General features: G+C 32.2%; 1 protein-coding gene across 5 annotated transcripts in view; it reads right to left on the minus strand.

Moving 5' to 3' along the window:
• Window positions 1-7,506: 7,506 nt before the first annotated feature.
• The window catches only part of LOC116775967 (IQ motif and SEC7 domain-containing protein 2), a 91,089-nt gene continuing 85,611 nt past the window's right edge, over window positions 7,507-12,984 (minus strand). For all 5 annotated transcript variants that reach the window (XM_061524185.1, XM_061524189.1, XM_061524190.1 and 2 more), the window contains 6 exons: window positions 12,485-12,611; window positions 12,067-12,270; window positions 11,704-11,782; window positions 11,317-11,447; window positions 10,762-10,899; window positions 7,507-10,139 (listed from right to left, as the gene is read on the minus strand). In XM_061524185.1, coding sequence (XP_061380169.1) covers window positions 10,039-10,139; window positions 10,762-10,899; window positions 11,317-11,447; window positions 11,704-11,782; window positions 12,067-12,270; window positions 12,485-12,611 — 780 coding nt within the window. In that variant the 3' untranslated portion in view covers window positions 7,507-10,038. The remainder of the gene's footprint in view (window positions 10,140-10,761; window positions 10,900-11,316; window positions 11,448-11,703; window positions 11,783-12,066; window positions 12,271-12,484; window positions 12,612-12,984) is intronic.

Raw genomic sequence — 12,984 nt, forward strand, 5'->3', positions numbered from 1 at the left:
AACATTTTGTGATCACAACCACACAGTGTGTTTTGACGTTGAAAAAAATGTTTCGCAAATCATATTTTAATTTAATAACAACAAAGTATTTCCTTTTTAAATTTTCATATGGTCCTGGTCCCCTTTTTTATTAATAAAATAGTTTCAATGTCTAAGACATTGAATATGATTATTTTATATTATTCCTTATTTATCCACTGCTGTCGGTATTTTAGTGATACGCCAGTATTTTCATCAAGCTAAACTAACACTTGTCAGACATTATATTTTATATTGTTTTAATTTATGTAAATTTAGATGATTTCTTTCACTTAAGAAATAGCAGTTGTAATATTGCATAGCTGACATATGTATGTAAATAATTTTCAATTGAGTAATTTTTAAATGAATGATATTAGGAAATTATTTTCAATAACACATTATAATTTTATAAACATTGTTTTTAACCTGAACCTGCTATTAAAATCCTCCGATATTTAACATATTATTATATTTTAATTACATCAAGAAGTTTATAAAATCCCACTAGTAAATAAAAAATAAAAATTTACATCGTATGAAATAATTCTTCTTCCTATATTGTTTGTGTTAATTAATTAATAAAAAAATAAAAAATAATAGCTATTCGTATCGGAGTTCATATAGTATTACATTTTATTTTAATTCTAACAGCATACTACGTTGTGCTGATCAAATAAGTAATAATCAATACAGCTCACAAACTGTAAACAAAGAATATGTGCTTCGTATGTATGTGTATCTCAATAATTTTGAATAAAAATATAGGATATAAATAATCAATTGCCTTTTCGTTGAAGCAATTCAAGCAATCAATGAATCTATATGATTCAAAATTTCGTGATTTAATTAACTTTAAAACCAAATATAAAGTAAAAGCAATATACCGCAAAAAATATTTAATCTTTTCACTCGTTCTGTCATTATTTATGAATGTCATTTTGAGAGAAAAATTATTATAATGTACCTATACAACATACCTATACTACAGACAATGGCAAACAAAAATCAAAGAATATTTCATTTTGATATAAAAAAAGTAAATTGAACACATAGTTTATGTTTCAACTCATAAGTTTTTTTCTCTTTAAATGAATCACTTTATTTAAAAATATTTTCAGATTAAATCATATTGGATTTACAGTTTGGATTGAATAAAGTTTTTGAACGAATATCTAAGTTGATTATTATATAACGGTTATTGTTTTGAAACTAGACACGGGGGTGAGTGGCCGTTGATGCAGGCTGAGCGACGACAGCACGCTTAAATTGAATTAAATACCTATAATTTAGTTAAGTTTATTAAATTACTACTAAATGAGGATAATTCGTGTTGTTTTCCTTTACTACTTAGAAGACGGTTTAGTTAACGCGTTCGCGGTCGTGTCATTCTTTTTCGCGGCAAAAGTTTGACATCTGTCACTTGAGTTGACAACAAGAATTCCGAACGATTTTCGGTTGTCAGGTTGAATTTTAATTAATGTGAATATTGAATTAATTTTCTGTAATTGTTTTTTGTTGGTATTGTTGTGTAAATTTTATTATTTCACAAAGTGTCCATGGAATAATTGGGCTACAGTGTTTATATAAAGAAAAAGAAAGAATCGTGAGAAGTTATCTATAACGTTATAAAACTAATACGTGAATCATCTATTTATGTTATAGTAAAATATATGAATAAAAATGATGTAAATTAAAATTGTGAAAGATTGGGACTTATTGCTAGAATTCATTAAATCTCTCTCGCTCTAAAAAGATATGATTTTTACTAAGCTACAAATTTTATTCTACTAATAGAATAATGGTATTTTGTTGAAAAACTTACCTTTAATTTATTTCCATGTTTTGTAAATACTTTTCGTTAAATGAAAAATCGCGTCGAAGGTAGTAGCTATTGTCACGTGGTCGGTTGTACTGAAGCGGCCGAGGGTCGACTGTCGGTGTGGGAATAGAGAATTGTATGGAGTCGTGTCGGAACATTTTTGTTTTAAAAATTTATTACATTTATTTTTATTTAAAAAAATATTGGTTACATATTAAACAGTAAAGTTTTTTTTCTTATTTTCGTCTGTCGTCTGTTAACGAACAACTGACTTTATAAAAGTATTCAGGCTTCCAGAGTTTTATTACTTGTTCGTGATAAAAAAAACAATCGTTTAAGCCTAATAAATTAATTTATATATGTTTATCTTAAAAAAAAATAACATCGTGTTATTATTAAATCACCTAACATACACCATATTTTTCATGTGTAGATATTTTTGGTCTATTTTTTTTTTTTGCTTATTCGAATGACTAATTTTCAATACTCTAGGATTAAAAAGAACAGATTTTGATGGTGCAAATTTATTTTGATGGTGCAAATTTATTTTGATGGTGCAAATTTATTGTGATGGTAAAAAACAAACAAAAATAATAACAAAGTCAGCTCCATTACATTACATCCTAGAAAAGCAGTGACGTTTTCTATTACGAAACACAGCTATACGGCGTTTCGGTGCTAAGCCGTGCTGAGCTGGGGGTGGCGGGTGCAGCACTACAAGTGCTGGATCGTTGACAGAGTTGCGGCTTTCACGTTAGGGTTATTGGTATATGAATCGGTGTTGGTTCAGGCTCTAGCGGCACTTTCAACTAACTGTCTTGTAATACGTAAATGAAAATATTTTTAAAAGTTTCTGGTTACTATGGAGTAATTAAGTATAGGAAAGATATGTTATACAGTTATTGATGATTTTTTTTATTTATTAAACTGTCCCATCCCATTTAACTTTATTTTATTTCCCTTCATTCAATCATGTTATAAATTTATACCTCGTTTTAAACGAATCTCTCATCTAATGATTGTATACTTCTCTTAAGACATTTTATCAGAAGTGATCAATTAGATTCAATGCATTCTCTGTGTTTCTTATCGTTTTCTTAGCTTTGTTAAAAGCAAGTACATATATTGTTACGATAGCTTGTGAAAAGCATAATAAAATAGCTATCCGAAGTTTCAGTACCTGCTCCATGTGTTCTAATACAAATGTAATTACTATTTGTTCCTATACATTAGTACCAAAATAATAAATAAAATTTGTTTTTAATAAATCACAACACAGAATTTCTATCGACTTATTGCAACCTTTGCGAATATATCATACATATCGTCCAGCACAAATAGAATTAAAAAATGTACAAACCAAAAAATGGATTTTTTTTTGTCTAGAAATTACAACATTAGCCTAACATTTCCTTTTTGTCTATTTTTATAGGGCTTAGACAAGTGAGCTGATGGTATGTGTTAAAATTCAGGGTTTAGATAAGAATACTCTGTGGTATTCCAGATGTGGTAAAGTGGAGGGATCTGTCAGTGCTTTACCCGATGACTTTTAGCTTGTTATTTCGCTTTCTTGACAAGATTTCCTGGGTGCCCAATGATCAAGCGTTTTACAACTTTCATTTAGTAATATTGACTTTTTTAATCCACATTGTTAGATGGTACATTATCTTCTCATCCAGGACAACAACCAGACAAAGAGCAGAAACAAAAGGTAAGGAAAATTTGATAATCTCCATGTGGCTGGAATACGACACCATAGACGCTGGCACTATCTTATTCAGTAAGACGACGTCGCTGATATCAAATATTGAAATCCAATTCAAAATTTCAATTAGAAAATACAGATGAAACAAGAAGCTACAACGCCAACGTACGAACAAATAAGGTGAATAGCAAGGTATTTTACCTAAGCACCTTCAGCAGACATAGCAGGGATGCATTGTAAAACTGGACAGGCGATCATGACGGCATTCCATATTATGCTACTGTTGAAAGTAAGAACCTCCCTACCTTGCAGAGCATTTTGGACTAGAGTTTTATATTATAAAGGTTGCGCGGCTGCGCAACCTCCTGATGGGAAAATAACAACCTAGCTGGCGGTGACAACATACTTACCGATTGATTAATTGCTTACCAATGACTATATAATGTTGTATACTAATATGGGTAAAAACAATGGCTGCGTCCAAAATGATTGTAATGGTGAGTAACTGATAGGGTATGGGAAATCGCCACAAAGACGTAAATTGAGCCCAGTATGGAGTATTACCTAGCGTTGGCTCTAAGACACCTGTTATCCGAGAGAGTGATATTTAAATGTTTATCCTCCCAACTGTCAGACTGGTACACGACAGATACTTGGAATTTAAATTTGATTGAAACCTTATTTATATGATGATTCTACAATGTAACTTCTCGTTTTCGTCGTTTAATGACGTTAGTTGTTTTAAATAGTTTGTAATATTTCTCTGACACTAATTCGTTAATCAACATTAGACCTAAGACAGTTGTTACGTAGATAATAATATATCTATTGTTACGCAGAAATACTCCTATTGTTTCATTATTCGTGTATACTTGATTTTGTTGATCTACAGTTATCACAAGATAAATTATTTAATCTATGATATTTATTTAAAAAAAAAAACTAATAATTTTGTATACAATACTATTGTACGAATTTTATAGTAAGCTAAAACTGGGCAGATTTCTTTATAAATGCTTTTAATGTCGATAGCTCTAATTCAATATAACATTACCTACTTATTATGTCTCTTGGTTCTGTTGAAGGATTTAACTGTTCGTTCCTCACAATTGGAATAAGCTTCCTGGCTTGCTCGAATTTGAACTATATAATGACTCAGCAAACCAGGCTCTAGAGCACTTAGGTATTATTTATTTCATACAAGTTTTAAAACAATGAGTACTCACTAATGTGATTTTTCACTATTGTACCAATAACCGATTTAAATTAATTTGGGGTGTTTGCATAAAAACTTGTATGGAATTTTTGTTTTGGGATGACTGTTTATTTTAGTTAAGATATTAAAATTTTTAATGTAATATGTAACTAAATGTCTTCTTTTGTAAAGTTAATAGTTTCCGAAAATAAAGTTTAAAACTGTTAGTTTATATAATAATTTTCAATACTCGGTTATAAAGTAATATTATTATTATTATTTTACCCTAATTATATTTATAATTTTGCATTTTAATGTGCTTGTTGGAAGGAAGGCTTGCTCTCCAAAAAGTGTAAGACTTTTCGTTATTTTAACTTTCTTGTTACTTTGAAAAAATGTATTAGGTAGTTCCTACGAACCGGACCAGCGCGGTGAGGAGTTACGTTTACTAGGACTCCTGGTAAGCATACAAGACGACCCCACATGCCCGCCCATTTACCCATTAAAACAACCAAATGTTATTCTCATCAAAATAGCCAGATGCCTCGGCGTAATGGCTATACTGTGAAGGTATCTTTTGAAATGAGAATGCCCTTACAATGTAGATCTCATTCGATGCTTGTGGTGACCATTCCACTAGAACTGTAGGTGGGAGAGGATGCAACGAGCGTACTTCATCCTCCTTTTTCCTATCCTTTGTAGTGCTTGTAGCCATAAGTCCTCAGGGTCCCGGCTGTCCCTAGATCCTGATTGGGTCTCCAGCTAGAAGTGAGGCAGCAGCGAAGATGACCGTGACCTCTGGTCCTCTGCACGTTGCCCAAGAACTAACCCTAAGATAGGCCTATAATAAGGAGGCACCACAGAGGGCTATACTTCTTCAGATGCTTTTTTTAAATGTATTAGTTGTTTTACTATTCCTTTATAATTCCTACCACAATAAATTCTAGGAACTTTTTCGTTATAATCCTATCCTTGGGTAAAGAATAATCATCTTCCAGCCACTTTTAAAATCTGACATCGTTAATCGCGAGAAGGTACAACCTAGTAATGTATTTCGAATGATCGGCTACACCTTGTGTACGCCGCGGGGAACATACAGATGTTATGTCTAGTCTTTCCTTGTTAAAACCATCCATTTTTCGCACTGTAAGACTTGTTAGGTATATTTAAAAAAATACAGTGAATAGGTACTTTATAGTCCACCTTAAGCCTTGAACTGGCATCCAAAATTCACGGATTAGAATGTAATCCTCTTCATAATTATATCGCCAAATCTTCGTTAGATTTCCGATATTCAGTTTTAGTTAGTGCTTATGAATTTTAAATCAGGTATCGAATAACGACAGCTGGGTTTAGCGTGGTTTTTAATAAACACATGACTGCTTAGTGCAATTACTAATCTTTTTAGTACATTAATCGAGATTAAAATTGCCATTATATAGAATATTATAGAAGCGTAATTTTTTACTATTTTTTTTAAGGAAATATTGCGACCTCTCTAAAAACTTTAATCAATAATTATTGTGTTTGAGTCGTTTTTTGCAACTTTCCATACCGTATTGACAATACAAACTATAGTGACGTTTGCTAATTTAACGAGATGAACTACTGGTCAGACATCTTCAACATATTAATTAAAACTTCCGCGTTCGATATTATAGCATAGGACAAGTTTGACCGCGTTTCATCCTATCGCCAGCTTCTCCATCCTCCTCCGATAAATATTCAAAGTCCATGCATGTTCTCTACCTAATATAATTTACAATTTTTTGTATAATTTTTTTGCTTACTAAAATTCTTCGGTAACAGTGAACTCTTGATGTTACCTTCTGTCATACACACTTTCTCGTCTGATCGAGATATGAGTTAATCAATTCACGTGTTTATTAAATAATCTGTAATATTTCGTGCAATTTGTTTTTAGTTGGTAATAACCGGTAGGTAATATGAAAAAAATATTTTTTTGCCGTTCAACGGTTGTACCTTTTGACTTCGATAAGTAAATTTAATAATATTTAATGATTATGAAGACAGGTAACTTTGTGCATTGAAATATTTCGAGAAAAGTGAACCATGGTATGAAAAAATTATCATAGTTATTGTACATATGCAAAAAACGTTTTAAAAACTCTCATTACTTCTCCTACAAGAGAACTTGTCACCCTTAGTCATAGTTTTATTATTTAGGACTTTATATTTTAAACATAGAAAAGATACTGAGACAATAAACATTTTACACCAATGAATATATTTAAAATTGGTCTCGGTGCGACTCAATAATTAACAAGGCGTGGAATATCCCACGATTCCAGAGCGAACGAAGCCATAGCTTAAAAAAAAAAACAAGGTATGGACCTTATCTTAAAGCAGTGTGCTAACAATAATATGCACATATTTATACACTTTGGAATACACCGCTTCTATAACTGGTCCAAATTATTTTTAACATTTTACTTTCTTCGGAGGATTTACACCATATTTTTTTATGGAAGCAATACTTTAGTCTCATTTTTGATATTGTTTAATTTACTAAATATGAAGGCATTAATTATTTCTTTACATGAACACCAATTTATATTATAGGGTACGTAATTTTCAAGTTTAAGGGGAACATGCATACGTACATACACTATTACTTTATTTAAGACCCATATTAAGACAAAGATAGCAGGATTTTCTTCAAGATAATCTCTAATATTCTCATTATAATTATGACAAAAAAAATATATTTTTAAAAAAAAGGGAAATTCAAATAAAACATCAAACCCCTCATGAATGTTAATTCATATTTAATAAATAAATACATTTTCATGTTTTTAAATAAAACTAATGTAAGTGACTTAGTTTTAGCAACGCTCAACAACATTAGAATACAACGTACGGACAATCTGTACGAGTTATTGCTTAGTACTATATAATAACAATAAACAACTAAAAATATATATTAGACGAGCTCTAGGATATACAAAGACGAGTTAGTACGGTTTATATTACAGGAAATTAAACGTACAACTAAAATATTAAGACACGCGGCGCCCTGGAAATGATTCAGTGACAATGAATAAAACGCGTCCCAGCACGCGCCCGAATCATAGAAAAATATACCCCTATCCGTACATACTGAATATATCAAACAAAACGGTCAACACAACACACGTCCCGTGGAATAGTGAACACAAAAAATACATCTTTGGCTTCAAGCGAAATTTACAAAAGCATACATCACACAATCCTTAGATCTCTATCCGAAATATAAATTTTATGGTATTAAAATATGTTGTATGTTTAATGCCATATATTTTACATCGAGGACGAAATAATCTACCGAAAAAAAATAAAAAATTTCTTTTTTTTTAAACGCATTCCGCTTGAAATACGCATCACGATTACAATTTTACGTCTTATTACAGTACATTAAAGATCAAAATCCAACGACCAAACGATCGATCAATTCCATTTTATTAATATTAATTTAGAATCATTAAATCTGTTAAATCAGCCGCAGACGGTCGCAAGTTAAATAGAGAAAAATATATGGAAACTAATAAAATAATCATCGCGGATGACAGAACTTCTATATCATAACTGAGATTCAACACACTCAACTAAATTGGACAGATTTTAAATTTCCGACGCTTACGTGACATAAAATATATATATTATATGGAAAAATCAGAATATTATTTTATGTTCATTACTATGAATAAATCAAATAATATTTATATTCGAAACAGTTCACCGTTAACCTTATTTAAAGAACCGTACATGCAAGAATCACCTTTACCCCCCTCTAATTAAGTCCAAAATCCATGTTAACAAGTCAATTATTTGTCTATCTACCCACATACAAACAGTAGAAACAACAAGACTACGTAATCGTCAACATTAAAACGCTAGACGAGTTAGGAGCATTATAATCCATCTCTATCTATTGCGACCAAAAATGAAAGAGACAGAATTATAACTAAATAAATAATTATTATATCTCCTCGGATTTAATGCTCGAAATCTCGCCTCAATATTATAACCAATTTAGAAAATGTTAAAAGTGATTATACAAATATTGGTCATTCTCTCTAATCAGACCATTTAGTTATTCAAATTCCAGGTTACCCCCACCCCTCCTCAAATGTTACAACATTTATATATATACCGGATATCCTAAATAACTTTCTAGGAATAAGTAAAAGGGGAAATGCTTCTATGTGAAACATAATATAGGAGTAAATTAAGAATAAAATCGCGGATGTTACGAGTTTAGGGTTAAACGTATACATTTTTAGGTAAATTGGTAATATCAAAGTTCGTGGTAACTTAGGCGATAGATTAACGTTAGTCGAGTCTCGGGAACGGTCGAAATAGAAAAGTAACAAAGCTATTAAATATTATAATATAGCAATTAAAATTTGAAAAAAATATTACATTTAGGACGCTTATTGTCAAATACGAGACGTTACAGACAAAAAAATGTATAAATAGGACAATATATAATTTATTCTGTTATATAATATGGACAAGATCTCTATTTGGTATTAGGTCTATGGACAGCAATGACGTCACCAGGGTCTATAGATACCCCTAAAGATAACAAAGAAACGAACGTCTATTCGAGAATTCATATAACATTTAAATATGAATAAATTCGTATATTTTTTTTTTTCATAATTCAATGCATTACATATAAGTGCCGAATGGAATTCAAAAATACTGTGTCTCCAACAACCTATTGCGTCTAGAACCAACGTATTTACAACTATTCTAAAAAAAATATGTTTCGTAAAGTATAATACTTCGAGGCTGGTAACATGCAAAACTACTAATTTTAAAACTTTTTTTTTTTGTCAACAATTTAAATCTAACCGTCCGTTTAGCTGTCATCAGCCGTCGGTTGACCGCGAACGTGTTCGCTGTCAAAACATACCATATACATTACGAGAGCAACTTTGAAAGATAAATAGTTTTTAGGGAATATTAATTCTCGTCCTTGGCACGACAGTCAGCCTGTACCCTGACACTATCCTGAAATTTGCGCTAACGAAAATAATATCTAATATGTGAAAACTATAAATCAACTCTCAACTAGACAATAAATCTCGATTCAGGGTTTGGGAATTAAGTAAGATGGCACTTAGAAAAATTTAAAACTGGCAAATATAAAAAGACGTATCTGAGCACATAAAAAAATCAGATAATCGAATCCCTAACCGACTGCAGGAAGAAGCGGTGTGGCCGAACAGTTATTTCAAAACCGAACGACTCGAATAATAATATCGATATAAGAATCGATTCCGTCAATGTTTACACCTCAGTGCTTTTGGCGATTTGACCCTTCGTGTCTGGCACACCGGAAGCGCTCAGTTTGCGTTGACGACCGGGGAATATACCGCCGAAGAGGCGACCTGGGGTGCAAGAAAATTAATATTAATTTATAAACGGACAAGAAAATTAAAAAATCAAAATCATATAATAAAATTATCTTTAAGACTTTACACCTTTGGCACTTATACGAACTACCACAGATTATCAACAGAGTATGTTATGTTATTAACATTAATAACTAAAATTCAAGTGTCTGTTCGTCACGACAAATTAAATTTTTACTAAACGCATAGAGTATATACAAAAACTAAATCATACAGCAATATCTAATTATTTTTTTCTGTCTGTCTGTTTGCTCCAGCTAGTCTCTAGAACTCACTCCTTTTTGAAGTCTGTTAAAAAGTAACTTAAGTTACTTTTCATTACTTGAGCTATCTGCTAGCTATAGTCCCATCGGTATCAGTCCAACAGTTTCCGAGATTAGACGGAATAAACAGAGAAACTGACATTATAAATAGTGTTCACTTGGCATATGTGCAGGGCACAACTACACTTTAATTTCATTATCACATATATAAATACATCACCTTTATTCCTATGTAAAAATACGCAGTTTTTGAGTAAACAGCGAACATACATACAGAGTGATCAATAACATATTTATACATATACATATAAGTAGTAGATATTATCGTTACTGACCCGGCGATCGTTGGTCCGGCGGATGTCGGGGGGATGTGGCGAGTGCTGTTCTACTCCCGTGTTGGAAAGAAACCGACATACCACTGTCCAGAGACCCCACAGACCCGCGACGCTGAAGACGCTCAGCCGCCAGCGCCACTGTACAAGGGGTCACACGTGAGTGGTTAAGGAGATTTACAACATAAACATATTAATGTATACTATAATTGTTATATTTGATACTATACAGGGGGTTCACACGTACGTGGTTAAGAGATTTAGAACATAAACATACTCATATAGACTGTAACTGTGATACTTAAAAATTCAATATTCAAATGATACAAATATTTTTGTGTATCGCTTATTAAGAATTACACTTCAAGACATTTGAATCACCCACAACTGATAAAAAAATCTCAGCAAGTGTTATAATGTATATATATTTATTGTATAGCAACATTATAACTCAAATAGAAAATGCAGAATGAAATTTTTATATACACGAACTGGAATCGAACCCGCTGCTACAGGAATACTCGATCCTGTAGTCTTAGTTATATTAAAACGATTTACCTGGGTCGTTGATATCGACCAGCGAGTTGCTGAGAACGTTCCTTTTGATGATGTTGGTGGGGGGTGGGTTTTGTGAGAGGCGGGAGGGGGCGGCGGGCGCTGGACACGACGGGGGCGGGGGTACCACCACGCTGAAAGATATTGATGGTATATTAATATAAAGTATAGTCAATGAAACGATATACTCTGAAGAGAAACTCACATTCATTCACAAATTGAAATGACATTTTTTAATTATTAACAAACACTAAGGAGTCTTGACAATTTTAAATAGACGAAAGACCTGAGTTTTTAAGAACGCTTAGGTAATATTCGTAAACTAGAAATACTTCCGAATCATATATAATATAATAATACAAAAGTAATCATTAAAATAAATAATTTTACCCGTGCACGTGAACGTGTTCCATACACTGTTGGTGGTCTATTTCCACATCAGCCACGCCGCTGTCACGATTCTCCATCACTGATTGACAAGGTGACAATTAATAAGTCATAATATAACAGTAAGAAAAATAATTTAACTTATTAAATAGATGTATATTTTCATATACTTAGATTTACTACTAGATAACACACGCTTTCATCTCGTCCGCCCGCTGCGAAGTAACCGAAACGTCGGGAGTATGTCGTTCGTAAAATAGTAAAAAACGCGTAGTATCCGAGAAACTTTGTATCATTTAAATGACTACTTAAGAAAATCTTAGATATAATTAATAGATAACCAATTATTATATATATATCATATACCATTCCTGCCGGTGTTCCCCGTCCCCCTCCCCTTGCCCCTGTTCAGTTCCCCCTCGATCCTCATCGCCTCCATCTCGTCCATCTCAGCCACACTCTCCCTCAGATCTTCGGCGAACTTGCATCTATCATGCTCGTTCCTGGCGTTGAAGGTGGCGAGACGGCGGCCGTCCACACGGCGGGATAGACGGATACCGAATGGATAGTCTGGTGGGTAAATTCATGATTAGAACATTTATGGAGGTACATTTCGATGGGTAAACTCATAAATAAACAATTTATGGAGGTAAAATTTGATGGATAAACTGATAAATAGATCATTAATGAATGTTACTTTAGTTTTATAAAAATATTGCAATGAGTTTGATGAGAAAATTTGGTTACTTATAATAAATGTAAATGATATGACGACATAACTCACGCGGCACAGAGAACAGATTGACGATCATGCCACAAAGAGGGAACGACTGGCGGAACGTGTAGGTCACGGACGACTTCTTCTTGCTGAAGATCTTAGTTATCACCAACAGATCGTTGAACAGGAACACCTTGACCAAATATAATTAGGTTATTATACATTAATACAATAATATATTCTCAGATAACTGTCGTGTTGCATGTTAAATTTAGAAACTGATAGTAAGCGTCGAGATTGCTTTAAAATGTTTATAAATTCTTTAATATATTGATTACAACAAATATACTCCTGTATTTTGTGCTTTACTAATGTCAATAACACAATATTAAGTGTAAACGTGAAACATCATTGAACGGTGGAATTGTAAGCAATTGGCTGTTTCTTAACTTTATATCACAGAGTTAGTAGAATTTAGAAGTGGCGTTTAATTTTCACAAATATGATGTATTCTTATATATATAAAACAATATCCTTTCTGTATATTATTAGTGCTATGTTGTATT

Source organism: Danaus plexippus, chromosome 24 (assembly GCF_018135715.1).
Source record: "Danaus plexippus chromosome 24, MEX_DaPlex, whole genome shotgun sequence".
In the NCBI taxonomy this organism is placed as follows: Eukaryota; Metazoa; Arthropoda; class Insecta; order Lepidoptera; family Nymphalidae; genus Danaus; species Danaus plexippus.